At 41.6% G+C, this 23,076-nt stretch overlaps 2 protein-coding genes and 1 non-coding gene across 3 annotated transcripts; 1 reads left to right on the top strand and 2 right to left on the bottom strand.

The window, feature by feature from the left end:
• Window positions 1-3,249: 3,249 nt before the first annotated feature.
• On the bottom strand, window positions 3,250-3,353 carry LOC123950160. Its single transcript, XR_006820157.1, has one exon. It is a non-coding gene; the product is annotated as a U6 spliceosomal RNA (small nuclear RNA).
• Window positions 3,354-4,115: 762 nt separating this feature from the next.
• On the bottom strand, window positions 4,116-5,057 carry LOC123949986 (olfactory receptor 6M1). Its single transcript, XM_046017788.1, has one exon. It carries the CDS (start codon window positions 5,055-5,057, stop codon window positions 4,116-4,118), a length of 942 nt encoding a protein of 313 aa, XP_045873744.1.
• Window positions 5,058-15,297: 10,240 nt separating this feature from the next.
• Window positions 15,298-16,613, top strand: LOC123949665 (olfactory receptor 6M1-like). Its single transcript, XM_046017232.1, has 2 exons — window positions 15,298-15,339; window positions 15,547-16,613. Exon 2 carries the CDS (start codon window positions 15,576-15,578, stop codon window positions 16,521-16,523), a length of 948 nt encoding a protein of 315 aa, XP_045873188.1. The 5' UTR covers window positions 15,298-15,339; window positions 15,547-15,575; the 3' UTR covers window positions 16,524-16,613.
• Window positions 16,614-23,076: the final 6,463 nt, after the last annotated feature.

Raw genomic sequence — 23,076 nt, 5'->3', positions numbered from 1 at the left:
GCAGCGGTGGCTGTCTAGGCAGCTCCAGACAGCCAGAGAGGTTCTGAGCAGAGATCGCACACTGAGATTTTCCCGCTGTCCCGGGCTGGGAATGTCTGGTTTTTCCGGATGCCAGAGCTCCAGGCTAGCGCCTATGAGCACGTATCCCAAGGCAGGGTGTGGGACACGCGCGTTTCAGGATTGCCGTCTGGCCAGGCTCCCAGCCCCTCACGGGAGCCAGACCCCACTCGTTCTCGGGCGCGCTGGCATTCAGGCGCACTGGCAGCTCAGGGACAGAGACCTGATTTCTCCGCCACACTCTCTCTGGCTCAGCACCAGGGGAGGCTGTCCTGGGTCCGGGGACTTAGGTCCCTGACCCTAACCGCCCAGGTTCCCACTATTACCCCCTGCGATCCTTTGCTCTTTGTTTTTTGAGTGCTTTCAACCAGACTCCAAGTTAATGCTGGTCCCCAGATGCAGAGCACTCTTGTGTTGGGGTATTACTTTCCAATCGGTGACCTCTGGTGGCTCCCTCCCCCTTTTGTTTATCTTCCGATATCAGTCTGACGCTCCCAGTCTGCTTTACCTGCCACTGGCGTCTTCTGCTCCTGTAGAGATCCAGACGTGTATAATTCTGATCTCAGACTGATTTCATGGGTGGTCGGAGTTCTTTGGTAGGTAATCAGCTCACTTTAGGGTACAGGTTGAAATGGTGCTTCCTCCTAGTTCCCCGCCATCTGACTCCCCCCGATACCAAGTAAATTTTAAGGCAAGTTTCCTGGTGATATTTAATCTAGGCTCTACATGAGCAATAGCAATGATAATAAGAGTCTGGGTAACTGGTCACCTGCCTGGCTCTCCCTTAGCCCATGGTTTGCAAATGTTATCTCCAGTGTTTCAGATACAGTGGGTCTGGGGTGGTGTCTGAGTATTTTCACTTCTGTCATGATCCCTGATGAGGTTATGCTGCTGGTTTGGGAACCAGAATTTGAGAATCAGTATCCTAAACAACAAAATCATTTGGTCCTTATTGAAGATGTTTCTTTAAAAAAAAAAAGTCTTGGGGCTCAGTCAGTTAAGCATTGAACTATTGGCTTTTGGTTCAGGTCATGATCTCAGGGTCCTGAGATGGATCCCTGTGTTGGGCTCCGTGTCCAGCACAGAATGTGCTTGAAATTTTTAACCACCCCCTTCCCTCTACTCAGGCTCTCTCTCTCAAATAAATAAGTAAATAAAATCTTAAAAAAAAATCTTTAACTTCAACGTTGTAATGAAGGGAATCCATCAAAAGAAATCAGAACAACACTATGGGTAAATCATGTATGGTTGTGCTGAAGAATAAATTTTCTTTTTTTTTTCTTTTTTAAAGATTTTATTTATTCGAGAGAGAGAGGGAAAGAGAGATGGCATGAACAAGGGGAGGAGCAGGCAGAGGGAAAAGCAGAGTCCCTGCTGAACAGGGAGCCCAATGTGGGGCTAGATCACAGGACTCCAGGAATCATGACCTGATCCAAAGGTAGATGCTTAACCGACTGAGCCACCCAGGAGCTCCTGAAGAATAAATTTTCTTACATGTCACCAATATTTATTGCTTTAAGGTACCAGGTCCTTGTCAATATGGGATTAGTATAGCCTTTCTCCTGTTTTGGTTTTTAGTTCCAGTGCAGTGGGCTGATGAATGGAGTTCCCATCTTGGTGCCTACACTGGTCCTTTGCCGCAGAGGTTCTCAGATGGTCTCCACGCTCAGTGGCCACTTGCTAGAGCATGAGGGCTTGCTTTTCTCTCTCTTACCACGGCTTAAGTTCTTTGCTCTAATTTAATGTCATCCTGTTTTTCCAGATACTCGCATGGCTCATACTCTCGGATCCTTTCCATCTATTCGAAGGTCATCTTCTCAGAAAAGGCTTTCTTACCCACCTTGTTTAAAATCCAAACTCTATCCCAAAACCTTTTATTCCCCTTCCCTGACTTATTTTTCTCCACAATTTTTGTCACCATGTAAATTTTCTATAATTTTTCTGGATCAGTTTTTTACTGTATGTCTCCCCCTATTGAAATTTATATCCAGTGGGGGCAGAAGTTTTGTCTCTTATGTTTATTGGTACATTATAGGCACCAAACAATACTTGGCAAATGGAAGAATGAGTAATTTCCTTGGAAATATAATTACACATTATATTACTCACTAATGGACCTGGTTCATTTGCTGTATTCTGCACACATTATTAAAAATTATACTTTTTCTTTGGCCATTTTTCTACCTGAAGTTAGGTGCTTAGCCTCTTCTTCGTGTTCATTTTGGGCCATCCATCAAAAAGGACTGTGACAATTCTAACCTGGTTGCTGTAGGTTCCATTCTGCATCCACCCATCCCTATTTATCAGCATGCAACACAAGCTTTTGCCACTAACTATCCTTTTCCTCATGTTCTTGAATGTCCTTACTTTTGACAGTTTCTGGTAACCCATCATATCAATCATTCACTGATTGCCTCAGCCTAAGGCCAGGACTATACTCCTCTAATCAATATTTAAAAAAGCAAACACATCTCCTGTCAGAAAATAATATTTTCTAACCCATGTTACCTTTATATTACCATACCGTTTATTGTCTCAGCTAACCTTCTTGAAAGTGTTGACTATATTTATATTCTGTTTCTTTATATATGCAGGCTATTCTCCTTACTTTGTTTTGGCTTTCACCCCCAAAATTCTTTTTTTTTTTTAAAGATTTTATTTATTTATTTGACAGACAGAGATCACAAGTAGTCAGAGAGGCAGGCAGAGGGAGAGGTCACCCCCAAAATTCTATTAAACATTTTACCAAAGTCACTCATGACCTGCCCTTCTTATATTCCTTTTCTTAGCAAATATCTCCATTTTTCACTTAGGTTTTCTTCCTTTCTTTTTTTCTTTCTTTCCTTCTTTTGTTTAGTACCTTTTTTTATTTTTAAAGATTTATTTATTTGACAGAGAGAGAGAGTGAGTGAGTGAGATCACAAGTAGCCAGAAAGACAGGCAGAGAGAGAAGGGGAAGCAGGCTCCCCACTGAGCAGAGAGCCCAATGCGGTGCTTGATCCCAGGACCCTGAGATCATGACCTGAGCCGAAGGCAGAGGCTTAACCCACTGAGCCACCTAGGCACACCTCCTTTTTAAAATTGAAGTGTAAATGACATACAAGTTATTTTCAGGTATACATCGTAGTGATTCCATACTTTTAGACATTATGAAACGGTCCCCATGATAAGTCTAGTTATCATCTGCCACCAAATGATATGGAATGCTTCACAGATTTGCATATTTTCCTTGTGCAGGAAAGGTGATCTTCTTTGCATTGTTTTAATTTTAGTGTATGTGCTGCCGAAGAGAGCACTCACTCAGGTTTGCAGCCAGAAGCTTGATGGCATCCTGAGTCTCACTTACCTCTTTTCCCCTCCCTTCTCACATCATATTTACTTGATCTAGGTAAATGGAACAAAAGGTGAAAACTGAATCTCTTGAAATTTTCAAGAGTGCCTAACCCAAGAAATTAAAATGCTCTAACTTCGCATGTCTTGCTACGAGTCGTGATACATTATTATCTATTCTTTCCTTTTTTGTAAAAAAAGATTTTATTTATTTATTTGACAGATAGAGATCACAAGTAGGCAGAGAAGCAGGCAGAGAGAGAGAGGAGGAAGCAGGCTCCCTGCTGAGCAGAGAGTCCGATGCGGGCCTCGATCCCAAGACCCTGGGTCTATGACCTGAGCCGAAGGCAGAGGCTTTAACCCACTGAGCCACCCAGGCGCCCATTATCTATTATTTCATTTAGAGATGGAGACATCAAGGCTCAGATGAGTTGTGACATGGTCAAAGTCACCTGGAAAATAAACCGATGGAGCCAAGACTGGATTTGGAAACCTCTGGATATTATTTAGGTGATGGTTCATGATTTAAAGCCATGAATTTACAAGGGTTGGTGGGTTAGATTTTTTTTTTTCCCTAGATGTAAGCAGAACTTCCTTCAGTTTGGTGTGGCCATTGCTCATCCTGTTGACACAGTCTCAGGTTTCTGAAATGTCCACCTGGCACTATGTTGATGCAGAATGAATGTGCTGAAGACAAAAAATGTTGTGTGATATAACGAACACTAATGTCAAGTTTTCCTAAGTATCAAGGACATGAGTCTGTTCATTGTCTCTCTCAACACTTCTTTCACCTTTTCATTTCTCAAGCTATAAATAAAAGGGTTCAGAAGAGGGGTCACCACTGTAATGAGAACAGCAGCTACCTTGTCAAAATCCAGGGAATAGTTCTGATTGGGTCTCACATACACAAAGATGTTGCTCCCATAGGCAATGGACACAACCGTGATGTGAGAAGCACAGGTCGAAAAAGCTTTTCGACGGCCTTGGGCTGAGGGGATGCGCAGGATGGTAGAGATGATGTAGGTGTAGGACCCAGTCGTGAATGTCAGGGAGCTCAGGATGACAAGGGCAGATAGGAGAAAGTTGATCTGCTCAATGAGGTGCGTATCTACACAGGCCACCTGCAGAAGAGGGGCAATGTCACAGAAAAAATGATTAATTTCTTTTTTACAGTAAGGTAGCCTTGTCACCACAATGGTTGGTACCAGCACGGACAGGAAGGCTCCCACCCAGCAGCTCAGGACCAGCAGGAGACATACCCTGCTGTTCATGATGATGGTATAGCGCAGGGGGTTACAGATGGCCACATAGCGGTCAAAGGACATCACCGCCAGGAGGATAAACTCTACTGTCCCCAGAAAGAAGTAGAAATATGTTTGAGTGATGCAGCCAGCAAAAGGTATGGTCGTCTTCTCTCCTAGGAGGCAGGCTAGCAACTTTGGAGTGACAACCGTGGTGTATAAAATATCTAAACAGGACAAATTACTGAGGAAAATGTACATTGGGGTTTGCAGACGATTATCGGTCCATGTTAGGAAGATGATAATAATGTTTCCTGTGACCGTTAATGTGTAAGTCGGCAAAAGAACCACAAAGAGGAAGATTCGAAGCTCTAGGAGAGCAGGGAAGGCGATCAGGGTGAATTCAGTCACTGTGCTCCGATTTCCCATGGCTGTGGTTACATGGTAGGCATGGTCCCCCTTAAAAAACAAGAAAAGGAAAATCAGCCTAGGAGGTACGTTTATAAGTATCTGTAGAAAATGTGTTGTGGAGCATGTCTTCCATTGGGAGATGGGTCAAGGGCTTAGCCCTCGATTGGAAGGTTATTATTGGGCATCCTTGGGAAAATGAAAATACCGTTTAGACACAACTTTTCCCATAAAATGAAAGGAGAAGAGTGGTTTAAAACATGAATAGATAAAATTCTATTCATTCTCATTAAATGAAATTTCTCTTCTCTTCAGTTCACCCAGCTTCATTTTCCGGTTAAAAATGTGCTATAAAGTACTGACTCACACTTTAACAAGAACTATTTTTTTTTTTTTTTGAAGTTTACAGTCATTGAGAGGGAAATTCTTTTAAATACTTTCTAGCCTTTTCTATACCAAATTTTCATTCACTTGAGCAGTTAACATTGGTGACCTGCCACAAGAGATAAAGGTTGATTTCTTTTTTCCCATATTTGGTGATCTGCAGAGTCTCAGCTTTGAAAGTCTTTTCCTCGCATATATAGATCTATGGAAATAGACCGGAAGTATCTGAAAGGAACAATGGTTCATGGCTCCTGCTAATCACTTTAGATGACACATCAAAAGGGCACAGTGAGTCTCTTTTATTTAGGTTACACCCTGGGTCCACAACCTACCTTCTCCAAATTCTGTGAAGTATGTAAGCTATACATCACCTATCTGGCTGATTATTTTTTTATTGAAGTATAATGAACATACAATGTTTCAGGTGTACAACATATTCATCCAATAATTCTATGCATTACTTGGTTTCATCACGATAAGTATAGCTACCATGGGACACCATACGTTATTGCAATATTACTGATTATATTCCATATACTATACTTTTCATCTCTGTGACCTATATATTTTATGACTAGATGTTTAGCCCTCTTAATCCCATTTTCCCATCTCCTCCACTCTGACAACCACCAGCTTGCTGTCTGTATTTACAAGCCTGTTATTTTGTTCATTTGTTTTGTTTTTTAGATTCCACACGTAAGTAAAATTGCACGATATTTGTCTTTGTCTGTCTGACTTATTTCTGGCTGATTATTTAAGGGGACGCTAGACAGTGTGATACAATCAAAGAGGTACAGATTAGGGGCGCCTGGGTGGCTCAGTGGGTTGAGCCACTGCCTTTGGCTCGGGTTGTGATCTCGGGGTCCTGGGATCAAGTCCCGCATCGGGCTCTCTGCTCAGCAGGGAGCCTGCTTCCTCCTCTCTCTCTATCTGCCTCTCTGACTACTTGTGATCTCTCTCTGTCAAATAAATAAATAAAATCTTAAAAAAAAAGTACAGATTACACACAGGAGGTAAGATAGAGACAATGTAGCTCACTTTAGTTATTTGATTAGTTGAAATAATAAAACGACATCAAGATCATCTAGTTGTTCTTTTTTTTTTTTAAATTTATTTTCAGCGTAACAGTACTCATTGTTTTTGCACCACACCCAGTGCTCCATGCAATACGTGCCCTCCCTATTACCCTCCACCTGGTTCCCCAACCTCCCACCCCCCCATCTAGTTGTTCTTTATCCCCGTATCTGAGAAATGTTCTGTGGCACCGGTATTCTCATTTTAAGTTAAAAGCACCCATGCTTTAACGTCCATGCTCTCTTTGTCTAGATTTTACTGAGCACCTCCTTAACGAATAAGTTAGAGGTTATTCCCCTCTTTTTCCTTTTGCCCACCTCCCCTCCTACTCCTTTACTAAGATAAAAATTTTGCCTTCCTATTCGTTTTTTAAGTGTTTCCTGTTACAAAAAAAAACCCACAAAAAACCCTCACATTTTTTCAGTGCAAAGAATTTGAATATGCAAATACAAAAAACAAAATTACAATCTGTAAGCAAACCTGTTATATTTTGGTGAATGTATTTCCATGCCATTTCAAAATTAAATTACTTACATATGTATCTAAAATAAATGAGGCTGACATACTATTTTGTAACGGGCTTTTCTTCTTTTTTTTTTTTTTTAAATAATAATCATCATCCTTCCATGTCAATTACTAGAACGCTGCACACTCATTTTTTAACATCAGCTTTTTCGAGGTACAATTGATACACAAAGAACTGCACATGGGGTCCCTGGTTGGCTCATTTGGTGGAGCATGGGACTGCTGATCTCGGGGTCATGAGTTCAAGCCGCATGTTACACGTACAGATTACTTAAAAATAAAATCTTAAAAAACAACAATGAAGAACAGCCCATATTTAATTGGCACAATTTGATGAGTTTTATTTGATTTATGTGCAAGAATATTTACTCAGTCATTATCTATACAGGAAGGAAATGTTGATCATCTAAGTTAACCAACATCAAACAACTGGCTGACTATCTCACGGGGCCATCCATGGAATCAGACAGTATATGATCCTTGCAAATGATTGTGTGAAGGAAACTCTGGGAGGCCTGGCATGTGTCTGTCTCCTTAATTGTGGTGATGATATCATGGATATGTGTATGTGCTCAAACTCATACAAGCTCTCAAATATTTCTATAAATCATCACACAGAAGTGGCTAATCATGTATACTGATACCAACATAATAGCAAGTGAAATCTCATGTGAACTTTCTGTCTGAGGCATTAAGAGTCTGTTTTGTGTGTGTGTTGTATTATTTCCATGAGGCTGTTCAAAATGATAATTCACACTTCCAGATCAAGTGTTAGATGAATATAACATTCAAGATGAGCTACTGTGAAGTTTAAATTAAATCATATGTGTGGCAATATCTAACAGAATCTTGCTAAAAAATATGGCTTCGTTCAGAAAGGATTGAGATAAACTCAAAGGAGATGAAAAATTAGAGTGATCTGTTTCTTGAATAAATAACAACAAATTATGGAAAGTTTAATTTGAGAAATATTCTTAGTGCATCCTTAATCTGAATCCCCCAGATTTGCATCTGACCCCACTAAGAATATGACAGATCAGAGAGACTACACATGAGAAGATACATTTAACAAAAGTGCTATATTAGTCAATAAAACATAGGTGAAAAAGTATACTTACATTTTATTGATTGTATAGGTGATGTAACATGCGTCCAGCATGTTTCATACATGGAGACAGCAAGAGGGTCCAACTGTGATTATTGTGCGTGCATGAATCTACTCCAAATATTGTACTTTGAAATTGTTCTCTTGCCATTTCTATTTCTACGTCTAGCTCCTAGAAACATCTCTTAAAGATAAAATAAAATTGACTAGGTCACTGAACCACCTAACCCCAGAATGTGTCCCTGTGATTACCATCCTCACCACATATCCATCCAGCCATGTGGTGAGGACCCACTTCAGTGAGTGGGAAATCTCTACCTTGCTTTAGCACCGGCTGAATGAAAAGCTCTCATCTTGAACGGAAAATTCTGTTTTTGTAAATTCCAAATACACGTTCATGTGCTGACCTCTCCATCCAAACACTTTTTTCACCGTAGTAGCCCTTAAACACCCTGATGATCTAGGAACCTTGATGAGTTCCACACAAAATGATTCTAGAGGCTGGTTTTGCAGTAGAGCATGTGGAAGTCAAGTGTGAAGAACCTGGAAAACCTTGCAGGAATAATCAGCTGGATGAGAGTAGATCATCCCTGACTCTTTTTAAGAAAATTATCCTGGAAAATCATTGATTCTCAATTCACAGATATTTTCCCTCTTACAAGAAGGCTAGTTCTGAGTCTTTGGTTAATTCTCAGTCATTCGAATTATTTAGTAACTGGGCTGTTTTGGATATAAAACCCAATACAACTAACTCAGATGTGGCTGATGCAGAATCCTTCTTACGCCATCCTTGCCAAGCAACAGCCCAGCGAGGGGAACTTAGTATAGTTTTTGGTATCGTGGTCCCCCTTTACAGTTACTAGAATACTAAATTTTCCACCGGAGATTTTACTAAATAGTCTTGAATACACTGAATTGCCAAGATTAAACGCGAGTTGTCTATTTTCTAAAAAGTTACCCTATTCTTTTTCTCTATAAAGTTTCCTCTCTTCTAGGAATTTTTTTTTCATAAGTGGATGAACCGTGCTTTTTCACGGGCTTATTTTCCTTAGAGATTTAGATGAAAACAGCTCTTGGGGATATGGGTCAAAGGAAGTTAATTAATAATGTTGTTACCAAAGAATGTTGATTTTGAACTACCTAATCACAATTACAAAGTTTTAGATGGTGCCAAATTGACCTGCTAGGGTTTCCTTGGGGATTTTCATGATATTTTGCTTTATCTATTTAAAAGAAAATTAATGCTTAAAAATCTTTTCATCCTTTAAAGTCATTGACCAATAGAAAATGTTCTCCAACAATAATTATTCTAGAGTTTCAGATGTCATCTAGGGCCTCTGTCTCTATCAGCACAACAAGTTTTTCAAGTTTTTTTTAAATCTTTTAAAAAAAGTTTTACTTAAATTCCTCCTTGTTAATGTACAATGTAATATAAGTTTCAGGTATTCAGTATAGTGATACCACACTTCCGTACAACACCCAGTGCTCATCACAACAATGTGCTTCTGAATCCCCAAAACATATTTCACCCCTCCCCCCTACCCACCTCCCCTCTGGGAACTGTCTCTTCTCTATAGTTAAGAGTCTGTTTCTTGGGGCGCCTGGGTGGCTCAGTGGGTTAAAGCCTCTGCCTTCGGCTCAGGTCATGATCCAGGGGTCCTGGGATCAAGCCCCACATCGGGCTCTCTGCTCCGCAGGGAGCCTGCTTCCTCCTCTCTCTGCCTGCTTTTCTGCCTACTTGTGATCTCTCTCTGTCAAATAAATAAAATGTTTTAAAAAAAAAAAAAGAGTCTGTTTTTTCACTTACCTCTCTTTCCCTATCCCCTCTGTTCATTTGTTTTGTTTCTTTTCTTTTTTTCTTTTTTAAAATATTTTATTTATTTATTTGACAGAGATCACAAGTAGGCAGAGAGGCAGGCAGAGAGAGAGAGAGAGAGAGAGAGAGGGGCAGGGGTGGGGGAGGGGGGAAGCAGGCTTCCTGCTGAGCTGAGAGACCAATGTGGGGCTCCATCCCAGAACACTGAGACCATGACTTGAGCCAAAGACAGAGGCTTTAACCCACTGAGCCACCCAGGACCCCTGTTCATTTGTTTTGTTTCTTAAATTCCACAGAGAATTGAAGTCATATGGTATTTGTCTTTCTCTGACTGATTTCGTTTAGTATTATACTTTATAGTTCCAACCATGTTGTTGCAAAACGTGACAAGATTTCATTCTTTCCTTATGGCTGAATAATATCCCATCATTATGCCATCTCTTCTTTATCCATTCATCAGTCAGTGGACACTTGAGCTGTTTCATAATTTGACCATTGTAGATAATGCTGCTATAAACATGTCAGACAAATACCTTGTGATTTCACTCACATGCGGAATAGAGGAAAATGGGGAGATGGTAGCCAAGGGCACAAAGCCTTCCATTATACGATGGATAAGCTCTAGGTGTCTAACATGCAGTGTGGTGACCACACTTAATAATACTGTATTGTGTGCTTGAAATTTGCTAAACAGTAGCTAGTTTAAACACATTCACCAAAATAAAAGTAACAATATGAGGTGAAGAATGTGTCAGGTAATTGATTGTGATAATCATTTCCCAAAATATAGATTTATGCCAAGTCTTCATGATGAACACTTTAAATATGTGCAATTTTATTTGTCAATTATACATCACATAAACTGAAAAAGTAAAAAAAAATATAATGCATCAGATATTTCCACCAACATGCACTAGACTGGCTAGAATTTAGAAGACTGCTAACACCCAGCATTAGTAAGGATATGGAAGTGTGAGAGTCACTCTATTACCAGTACAACAGAAATGATACAATGACTTTGGAGAACATCCTGACAGTTTCTTATAATTAAACATATTCCTACCATAAAACACAGTCATCCCACTTTTCAGAATGTATCTAACAGAAGTGAAAACAAATATTCACATAAAAACATGACCTCAATGCTTCATAGAGGCTTTATTCACATTAACCAGTACTGAAAACAAATCAGGTCTCCACCGTCTGATGAATAAACAGGCTGTGATAATTCTGCAGAATTTATATTATACATAGTCCTCCATAATACAGAGGAAGAAACCACGGACACCTGGAACACGTGGATTAACTTCAAAGTATCTGATTAAGTGAAAGAAAACAAACACAAAAGACTGCAGGAAGTAAGACTGCATTTATAGAAAATGCAAGAAAATGGAAATTACCCTGACAGGAAACACATCAGTGGTTATCAGGGGCTGAGGTAGGGGAGAGGAGAGCATTTCCTGCAAGAGAGCACAACAGTTTCTAAGAAAACGGAAATATTGTAAACCATCATAGTGGTGCTGGTGGCTACGTGAAGGGACACAGGTGTCAAAACTCCACCAACTCTACCCTTAAATTGTCCATCATGTGCACCTTGTACATCAATACAATGGACTGAAAATACGGACACAGGCATACCAATCTATGTAAAGGATCTCTTTGTGGAAAGCTGCTTAAAGCTTATTTCAATACATGACGATCATTTTGGAAAAAAAACACGTTTTAAACTCTCCACGTTTCTACTTTCCTGATGCTTTAAAGCAGCTCTCTAAGTTTCTCTTTAAATAATCAAATAAACAACCAAGAGTGTGTCCCAGGAGACCCTAACTTTCTAACTGTGAGTAGTTACTGCCACTCTGACGTTCTGACTGCAGTAATAATCATCAACCTTTTTTTATGCCATAGTCCCAGGTGCCACTGTAAGCCAAGTCTCAGAAGGTGAGCGCCGGATCTCATTAAACATCGCGGTTCACCCCATGTAAGCACTTTCGTAGAGGCAGAGTCAGGTTGTTCCCTGCAGAGAGTAAGTGAAGCTGGTGCTGCGTGAAGTCAAGTCACGGGACGCCTGATGAATGAGCAGGGGTCACCTAAGCAAGGGTGACAGTTTAGAGAGAGGTTTCAGTGCGTGCAAACATGAATTCTTCTGACAGTCAGGAAGGATCCACAGAAGAACTTGAAATTCACTGAAACACGAAAGTTACATTCCTGAAGCGAAGAAAGAAGAAAAAACCCAGCTGAAATTTGGGCAGCATTCGGCCACTTTTCCCAGACTAGAAGTCAGGGGACCTGCTCTAGATCTGGCTGCGGTGACTCCTCCATTCACCACCAAGCCTCGCTGCTCTGCCCTTCCTGACCACTACGTGCAACAGAACACATGGGACTTGGAACTCAGAGCAATGTTCTGAGGTTCAGGTACACTGGGTGGGCCACAGGAAACGTGAAGAGATGCTGTAACGCTTGGGCTTCTTCCTGGTGTAAGTCCAGACTTCACCTTTGCTGTGGGCATCTGAAAAAGAACTGAGAAAAAGCCACAGGCGTTATGGAAAAGGACAGTTTTTTCATTCAGAGGAAGAAGGATGGACTCCGTAAGCAAACACTGAATAACCATTTGGTGTGGTTTGGAAAGGGGGATTAGTTACCACACGCGGAAAAGTCTCAGACTAGGACTGAGATTTACTCAGAATTCAACACTGAAGGAGTCACAGAACTGACAGAAAAACAGAGGGAATGCAGTATGGAAAAAAAAAAAACCCCAAAGTTTGAGTTTCCTAATATACCCGAATAGAGAAAACACAAAGCGTGCTAGAGAGAGTAGGAGGTAAGTATACTTTATTATGCAATTATCCATATTTATATGTTAAGCAGTCTGAGTCTCACTGAATTTGTTTACATGTATATTTTATGAATTAAAGTGTAACTACTGTTCTCTTCAAAATTATAGTGAAGGCAGCTGTCAAGTATGATAGCTTTACTCTAAGTATGTAAATGAAAGTCTTTAATGTACTCAGCTTGCAATTGAGCTTTGTCACATTTTACTGACAGCAGCAAAGATCCCAAAATATCTCTAATCCCCACCCCCACCACCACATCTCAGTCCTTTCTGTTCCTCCTTCCCCATCCCGATGTTCTTAACAAACATGTACTGAACACCAAGTCCACATACATCACTGTAGACATAGAATCTAGCTGACGACCTCAGTCTGTCCCTGTCGTCATCCTCATTTTAGAAAACACAAGACACGATGCTTAGGAGTGTCATGGAAGATCCAACGCTACAGTGGCCATACAAGTTCTCTTCCATTAGTCCCCATTTTTCTGACTAAATCTGGAATCTTGAAATGTTCCAGTGTGCAAATGAATGCTACCTTTTTGAAAAAAGATATTTATTTATTTATTTGACAGAGAGAGAGAGAGAGAGATCACAAGCAGGCAGAGAGAGAGGGGAAGCAGGCTCCCTGCTGAGCAGAGAACCCGATGTGGGACTTGATCCAAGGACCCTGAGATCATGAACTGAGCCGAAGGCAGAGGCTTAACCCACTGAGTCACCCAGGCTCCCCTGAATGCCACATTTTAAGGACCCACAAATGGTAATGAAGAACAATCCTCCCCCAAAATGAAAGCCTTAACATGGCAAGGTTATAATTAAATTCTTAGACGCAAATTGTCATAATCCAGATCCTTTCCCCCAAGACAGGATGGGCTCGGCAGGGCATGGAGGTCATTTAGAGAATACCAACACAAGGCCAGCTTGTTCTCCACTATCATGAAGTTAAGCAACTCCCCTAGTAGAGCAAGGCTACATCTTTCCCTCTTCTCAGAGTTTATTTGACCCAAATACAGCAGAACAGAGAGCTCTTGATGCCTTTTCTTCCATTCCTATATGACCCCATTGCAACCACGGCCAACAGCAACTCCATTTGTGTTTGGCCATCCCAGAATCTTGTTTAAAAATGGCACCGAGCTCTTGCAGATCTCAACCTGTCTAACTTACTACACAAGGGGGGAAATCAAGCTCCTCTCAGCGTCATCAAAGAAGAAATACCCAGGAAGGAAAATGGAGGACTTTGGGGAGGTTGGGAAACAATTGGCGAGATAAATGGAAGGAACAGGGGGACAGATGATTGGAAGCTGCGGGAGACTCCACCTCTGTCTGCGTTGACACCTGCTCCTCTCCAGTGGGGGCAGTGAGGAAGGCGGGAAGGGGGAAATGAAAGGGATTTTAAAGGATTTCCACTTGTCCACAGACTATGCTCGCTTCTGGGTCTATGTTAGACCTCATCTGGATGTGTTAACACGCATCCAGCCAGATATGGTTGATATGGTTATGTCTTTTTGTGCTGTAGTGATCAGTCAGGAAGTGTATGACCTGGGTGCAGGAGCAGTGGGGGGAGGGTGAATATCACAATATTTATGGTGCAAGGCAACTGACAGTACAAGACTCTATTTCAATAGATCAGCCCCTTTGAGGTCTTTGATAACTTAAAAGCAATTGACTTTTGGAATAAATGAATGAGAAATACAAATAATGAGCAACTACAAGGGCCAGAAACGTCACAGAAAACTTTTCAAATGGAACATCATTCAGGAAAAGAAAGGGGGGAGTCTTTAAGGCAAAAAAGGCTGCTAGGAGTTACTTTTCCCAGACAGAGTGCCTGGGGAAAATGATTTCCTTTCAGGAGGAACTCGGTGGCTTCAAACCCAGAGGGATCCTAGCTCAGGTTCATGAATTGGTCATTTGCACGTAAAAAAAGGATTGGGCAGGAAATAAAACACCCAAGGACACAGCTTCAACAGAGTTACACAAGCATGCACTAGAGGGTCACCAAGGTTGAGCACTATTCCGAGAGGAGCATTCCAAACACCACCCATCTGCATCCACTTTCTTGCACTACTAATAACAGACTCATGTTCCAGTGCTGAAAAGAATATAAGGTATAAGAGACCTATAGAAGAGGACCTGTAAAACATGCGCAGGTGGGGAATGGGAGGTGAAAGATCTGTTATTCTCTTGGAAGCTGCCATACACATGACATTGCAAAGAACAATGATCATTTTCCCAAAGGATGTTTTCAAATGCATGAAATAGCTTTTGCAAATGATGAAGTATACATCGTATACCTACTTGCTCCATCACCGTGTAGACATCAAAAACTCCAGTTTCTGCTCTCCTATGTGGCAATACATGAAGGGTTGAGATAATGTTGAGAAGAGGAACTCAACTTTTATTAACATTCCCTTTCTCCTTTTGCATCTTGACTGTCTGGATTCTCAGTTAAGTATTCTCTCTTCACAGGCACAGAACTTACCTGGGAAAACAGGAGACCAGGAAGAATGAAAGGGAGACACTGGGTCAGAAAGAAAAACCATCATGAAGATTAGAGTTTAATGGGACCACAGAGGTAATTTCATTCAACCAAAAATTTTAAATATGAGAATTCTGGGGTGAGAAAAAGTCGTGTCATTTACCCAGGGTCCTACATGTTTTACAGTGAATGAAATGACTCTTGACTCTTCATCCAAAGCTTTTACTACTTCATCTTTAGCACCGAATTGAGAGTTGAAAACTTATTTTTGCTAATTTTCTTCTCCATAATTTTTTTTTTCAGAGACGTGCTGCCCACTGATATTGCCTGCGATGGATATGCGGAATCAGACCACAGTGACTGAATTTATCCTGACTGCCTTCCCTATGATCCCAAAGCTTCAGATCTCCCTCTTTGTGGTCCTCCTGTTTACTTACATGCTAACTCTAATGGGAAATACTGTCATCATTTCCTTAATCTGGGCTGATAATCGCCTCCAAACCCCAATGTACTTCTTCCTCAGTAATTTGTCTTTTTTGGACATTTCATACACTACCTCAGTTACCCCAAAGCTGTTAGCTTGTCTCCTAGAGGACAAGAAGACCATAACTTTTGTGGGCTGCATCACCCAAACATACTTCTTTTTTTTCCTGGGAACAGTGGAGTTTATCCTCTTGGCAGTGATGTCCTTTGACCGCTATGTGGCCATCTGTAACCCCCTGCGCTATACCATCATCATGAACAGCAGGGTCTGCCTCTGGCTGGTTTTAGGCTGCTGGGTAGGAGCCTTCCTCTCAGTACTGTGCCCAACTATTGTGGTGTCCAGACTGCCTTACTGTTATAGAGAAATTAGTCATTTCTTCTGTGACATTGCCCCCCTGCTACAAGTAGCCTGCATAGACACTCATTTCATTGAGATGATAAACTTCCTCTTATCCTCCCTTGTCCTTCTGACCTCCTTGGTATTCACCATTGTGTCCTACACCTACATCATCTCTACCATCCTGCGCATCCCCTCAGCCCAAGGCCGTCAGAAGGCCTTTTCCACCTGTGCTTCTCACATCACAGTTGTGTCCATTGCCTACGGGAGCAACATCTTCATGTACGTGAGACCAAGCCAGAGCCACTCACTAGAATTTGACAAGGTGACGGCAGTCCTCACCACAATGGTGACCCCTCTTCTGAATCCCTTCATTTATAGCCTGAGGAATGAAAAAGTAAAAGAAGTTTTGAGAGACACAATCCACAAAATTATGTCCTTATGGCACAAGAGAACTTGAACCTTATTGCACAGGACAGCTTGAAAGTTTGTGTGCTAATAATGACTATATTCATCACTTGGACTCCATGTGGAGAAAAGCATGCTTAAAGGCAATAAAGTCAAAGATTTGTGGGAATACATAAAAATGCTTCTTGCACATCAGAAACAAGGTATTACAGTAAAGGTCCAGAGTAGGCAATTCAAGCATAGAGAAAATAATACATTTTAAACCCTATGATTGCACGGTCTCACACAGAGTTTATCATGAATTAATGAAAAATACTTAACCGAAGTCAGAAAACCTGATTTGTAAGCCTGGGTGTATTGCTTTTTGTCACATGACACTTACACTATCTGAACTCTCATTTTTCTCATTGGTACAGTAGGAAATACTTCATAGTTTCCACTCTCTCTTTTTCTTTAATAGTCTTAATCTAGATGACCTAAGAAAGGCAACCACAGATAATTGTAAATTAATGCTTTCTCTAGGTATTAGGATGATGCAAGATGGTTGACTTCATCCCTGACAGCTAAATACCGTAGAAAATAATAGTAATAATAATAATAACAACAAAAACAAGGAAGAGCAGTAACCTATCCCCAGCGTTTGTACAGTGTGCTTACATTTGAGCTTATATGTTGATACACATGGAGTTTATAAGAATATAGATTTTAAATCACCTGAGTTCAAAATCCTAATTCCTGGAAGAAGGATCTGATTGGTGCAACTGACGAGAGATGTCCTCTCCTGATTCATTTCTTTGTAAGTGGAAAGATCGGCAAGAAGTTAAGTTGCCCTCTGCCCTTACCACCATGGAACCCGTGCTATGGGATGGGTACTCTGGACGACAGGGTAAAAACGGGAACAAGACCATAGGCATTCCTAAGAGCAAAAAAGTTGTGGCTAGTGTGGTCCTTGATCTTCTAGCTACATGGGCAATGACCGAGACCCTAAACTGGCAAGGAATCTCTCACGGACGAGCAGATAGAGAAAGTGCTACCTTAGGAACGGACTCAGAATACTATGGAAGAACACAGTGGGTCATAAGGTATCGTAATGAACAAATGATTCCAGATCGAAAGAACGTAGAACAATGTCACTGTTCACAGAGGGCTGAAGCAGTCATATAATGATCTGGTCTGTACTCATTATCAGACACTCCATAAGATAGGATTTGGAAAGTTACCGTATCCGTTTCCTATTGCTGCCATAACCAATTTGGCTGCTGAAAACGACTCAGTTTTATCATCTGACCTTTCTGGAGGTCCCATGTCCAAAATCTGTTTCCTACTCATCTGAGTTGTTGACAGAATTCCCTTCCTTGAAGAGGTGGGCCCAAGGTCCTGCTTTCTTGCTGCTATCAGCCAAGGGCCATTTCCAGCTTCTAGAAGGTACTTCAGTTCTTGGCTCATCGTCCCCTTTCCTTCACCTTCAAAGCCAACAATAGTGGGGCAAGTATCTCACAAGTTTCAAACCTCTCTTCTTTCCCTCTCTTTCCGACTTGGCTGACAAAGTTCTCCACTTCTAAGGACTCACTTGATTGGATTAGGCCCACCCCAATATCCAGGATATTATCATGGACTCAAGGTCCTTTTCCTGAATTACATTTGCAGAGTCCCCTCTGCCAAGTCAAGTAACATATTCACAGGTTCTGGGGAATTAGGACATGAATATCTTCAGGTGCCATTACCCTGCTTGTCAGCATTGGGTTGCTAGAGGTAAAGATCCAGGAAAGAAAAAATAAAGAACAGAGCACAATAGGATTATTTTGAGCCAATACTCATTCCTAAACTCCATGTTTCATCACTTAGAGCAGAAGAGTTTACAAATCCCAGAATGTGAAAGACTAGTGAAAAGCAGCAACATAGGAAATACATGTTTGAACTAGCTACATGTGTTTTTATTTAAGTCATTGTTAGGTAATGATGAATATAGCTGTCCCTTTGTGCTGTTTTACTGTTTCCACGAGTGCCCATCTCACTCAGAAGCTCTGATCTGGTGTCCCGAACACAGAAAAGAAAATCCTGAGCAAAGAAGAGAATTTAAACACAATTTTGGTACTCAAAATTATACCTGGCTCCTGGTTGGGCCAGGCTTGAAACTGAAAATATAAAAAGACTTCATAAACTCTGAAAAATACCATAAATATACTGTTTTGCCTTGATGTTGATTACTATTCTTATGATCAACATTGTTATAATACAAGATAAGAATATCTATCAGTTTCTACATTGACTCTAGTTAGTTACTTGTCCCAAATTTGGGGACACCAGGAAAGAAGCTTACTTTTCCCATACTATGGGCCCTTTTAATTAGGCCCCAGTGTCACTGACCAAAACTCACTCTTTTGGTTGCAGCTGACTCATCTCGCCTTGACCTGGGAAACCCCAAGCCCTCCACCATAAACTTTAATGAAAGGATGTGCCCCAGGGCCTGCTTCTCCATACTGTCCCTCCAAGGGTGCCCCCTCCCCCACCCAGCCATGCCATGGACGTCCTCCAGGACCCATGAGTAATAAACTCTATGGTAATTCCTTTTGCAGTCTGTTGAACTGCAGCTCACCATCTGGTCTCCTCTGCTCCACTTAGGAAATGTTAACTTGACAAATTAATAACAAGGTGGTTCCACCACAAATAGCAATTTGCTTCATTCTTGAAATGTACTAAAAAGTGGTTGTTTGTGTGTGTGTGCGCGTGTGTGTAACATTTCAGAGATATGTACTTTGTCTGAGAGCCTTAAAAACTCTTTATTAAATAAAATTTTGGTGGGTACCCGGGTAGCCCATTTGGTTATGCGTCTGCCTCTGGCTCAGGTCATGCTGATCCCTGGGTCCCCAGATGCAGACCTGCCCTGGGTTCCCTGCTCAGCAGGGAGCCTGCCTCTTCCTCTTCCCCTCCACCGCCTCCTCCTGCCCTTCCCTCCTGTACCCCTCCTCTCCCCTGCTCACTTGCTTGAGAGCTCTCTCTTAAATAAATAAAATCTGCAAAAACAAAAAGGTTAACAGTGAAAATATATTAATTACTAAAATTTTTATAATGGAAGAGCTTATGCATTATCATTTTCATCTTTTTTTTAAAAGATTTTATTTATTCATTTGACAGAGAGAGAGATCACAAGTTGGTAGAGAGGCAGGCAGAGAGAGAGGGAGAAGCAGGATTCCCAATGAGCAGAAAGCCTGACGTGGAACTCGATCCCAGGACCCTGAGATCATGACCTGAGCTGAAGGCAGAGGCTTAACCCACTGAGCCATCCAGGTGCCCCTACATTATCATCTTTTTAAAAAGGGGGCTTACTTTCTCCAAATGCTGAAAGTAGGAAAGCATATTAATGAATGAATCCCTAGTTAGCTGTAAACAATATCCTTGGGGCAGACCTACAGTCCAAGATGATAAATGATTTTTTTTAATAAAAGATTTTAGGGGCACCTGGGTGGCTCAGCGGGTTAAAGCCTCTGCCTTCAGCTCAGGTCATGATCCCAGGGTCCTGGGATCGAGCCCCGAGTCGGGCTCTCTGCTCAGCAGGGAGCCTGCTTCCCCCTCTCTCTCTGCCTGCCTCCCTGCCTACTTGTGATCTCTGTCTGTCACATAAATAAATAAAATCTTAAAAAAAAAAGAAATACATACTTCTGAAATGTACCATACATACGCACACACACATAACCACTTTTTAGTACATTTCAAGAATGAAGGAAATTGTCATATGTGGTGGTACCATCTTGTTATTAATTTATCAAGTTAACATTTCTTTTTTTCTAAGATTATATTTATTTATTTATTTGACAGAGAGAGGCAGAGAGAGAGGGAACACAAGCAGGGGGAGTGAGAGAGGGAGAAGCACGCTTCCCGCTGAGCAGGAAGCCTGACAAGGGGCTCAATCCCAGGACCCTGGACCATGACCTAAGCCAAATGCAGACACCTAGCAACTGAGCCACCCAGGTGGCCCCAAGTTAACGTTTCCTAAGTGGAGCAGAGGAGACCAGATGGTGAGCTGCAGTTCAACAGACTGCAAAAGGAATTACCATAGAGTTTATTACTCATGGGTCCTGGAGGACGTCCGTGGCATGGCTGGGTGGGGGAGGGGGCACCCTTGGAGGGACAGTATGGAGAAGCAGGCCCTGGGGCACATCCTTTCATTAAAGTTTATGGGTGGAGGGCTTGGAGGTTCCCAGGCCAAGGCGAGATGAGTCAGCTGCAACCAAAAGAGTGAGTTTTGGTCAGTGACAGTGGGACCTTATTAACGGGGCCCATAAAGGAAGGGGCTGGGAGGTGGGGAAAATGGTTGAGCACAAGGGCTGTTGGGGTGGTCATGTCAGAAAGTCACTTGTGTTTGTGACTCTGCAGACTGCTGGGGGGGGTGGCATGTGCTTGCATGAGGGGACTAATAGCCATTTAATGTCACAGCAGGCTGTTGGGCCAAATGGGGGCCAAGGCAGCAATACCCCGGAGTAGCTTAGCTAAACTCTTGACCACCGTATAATAAATAATTTGACATTTCACTGCAGCCTTTGAGAATTGTGATGTAATTGAGATGTATGTTCACAGTTGTTGTCACCGAGGCCTTTATTACGACTGAGTCAAGAGGAAGGAGTATGTGGGGATTAGCTGGCAAGGAGAAGGATCATGGAATTCATTACATACAGCAGGGGTTCTCTGGTTGGGTTGCCCTGTGTCCACAGCTGGAGGGATATAGTTTATCTAGCAAGTGGATGTTGTTTGACATTATGCAGGTTATTTGATCTGTTCCCCCTTCTATCCTATGCTGAGGAGGAGTAGTTTAAATACCTAGTCCTAGTTGAGTGTGGGAAAAGTAAGCATCTTTCCAGGTGTCCCCAAATTTGGGACAAGTAACTAACTAGAGTCAATGTAGAAACTGATAGATATTCTTATCTTGTATTATAACAATGTTGATCATAAGAATAGTAATCAACATCAAGGCAAAACAGTATATTTATGGTATTTTTCAGAGTTTATGAAGTCTTTTTATATTTTCAGTTTCAAGCCTGGCCCAACCAGGAGCCAGGTATAATTTTGAGTACCAAAATTGTGTTTAAATTCTCTTCTTTGCTCAGGATTTTCTTTTCTGTGTTCGGGACACCAGATCAGAGCTTCTGAGTGAGATGGGCACTCGTGGAAACAGTAAAACAGCACAAAGGGACAGCTATATTCATCATTACCTAACAATGACTTAAATAAAAACACATGTAGCTAGTTCAAACATGTATTTCCTATGTTGCTGCTTTTCACTAGTCTTTCACATTCTGGGATTTGTAAACTCTTCTGCTCTAAGTGATGAAACATGGAGTTTAGGAATGAGTATTGGCTCAAAATAATCCTATTGTGCTCTGTTCTTTATTTTTTCTTTCCTGGATCTTTACCTCTAGCAACCCAATGCTGACAAGCAGGGTAATGGCACCTGAAGATATTCATGTCCTAATTCCCCAGAACCTGTGAATATGTTACTTGACTTGGCAGAGGGGACTCTGCAAATGTAATTCAGGAAAAGGACCTTGAGTCCATGATAATATCCTGGATATTGGGGTGGGCCTAATCCAATCAAGTGAGTCCTTAGAAGTGGAGAACTTTGTCAGCCAAGTCGGAAAGAGAGGGAAAGAAGAGAGGTTTGAAACTTGTGAGATACTTGCCCCACTATTGTTGGCTTTGAAGGTGAAGGAAAGGGGACGATGAGCCAAGAACTGAAGTACCTTCTAGAAGCTGGAAATGGCCCTTGGCTGATAGCAGCAAGAAAGCAGGACCTTGGGCCCACCTCTTCAAGGAAGGGAATTCTGTCAACAACTCAGATGAGTAGGAAACAGATTTTGGACATGGGACCTCCAGAAAGGTCAGATGATAAAACTGAGTCGTTTTCAGCAGCCAAATTGGTTATGGCAGCAATAGGAAACGGATACGGTAACTTTCCAAATCCTATCTTATGGAGTGTCTGATAATGAGTACAGACCAGATCATTATATGACTGCTTCAGCCCTCTGTGAACAGTGACATTGTTCTACGTTCTTTCGATCTGGAATCATTTGTTCATTACGATACCTTATGACCCACTGTGTTCTTCCATAGTATTCTGAGTCCGTTCCTAAGGTAGCACTTTCTCTATCTGCTCGTCCGTGAGAGATTCCTTGCCAGTTTAGGGTCTCGGTCATTGCCCATGTAGCTAGAAGATCAAGGACCACACTAGCCACAACTTTTTTGCTCTTAGGAATGCCTATGGTCTTGTTCCCGTTTTTACCCTGTCGTCCAGAGTACCCATCCCATAGCACGGGTTCCATGGTGGTAAGGGCAGAGGGCAACTTAACTTCTTGCCGATCTTTCCACTTACAAAGAAATGAATCAGGAGAGGACATCTCTCGTCAGTTGCACCAATCAGATCCTTCTTCCAGGAATTAGGATTTTGAACTCAGGTGATTTAAAATCTATATTCTTATAAACTCCATGTGTATCAACATATAAGCTCAAATGTAAGCACACTGTACAAACGCTGGGGATAGGTTACTGCTCTTCCTTGTTTTTGTTGTTATTATTATTATTACTATTATTTTCTACGGTATTTAGCTGTCAGG

Source organism: Meles meles, chromosome 8, assembly GCF_922984935.1.
Source record: "Meles meles chromosome 8, mMelMel3.1 paternal haplotype, whole genome shotgun sequence".
NCBI lineage: Eukaryota > Metazoa > Chordata > Mammalia > Carnivora > Mustelidae > Meles > Meles meles.
Note: the sequence above shows the minus strand (reverse complement) of the source record. Positions and strands in the feature narration are given on the sequence as shown.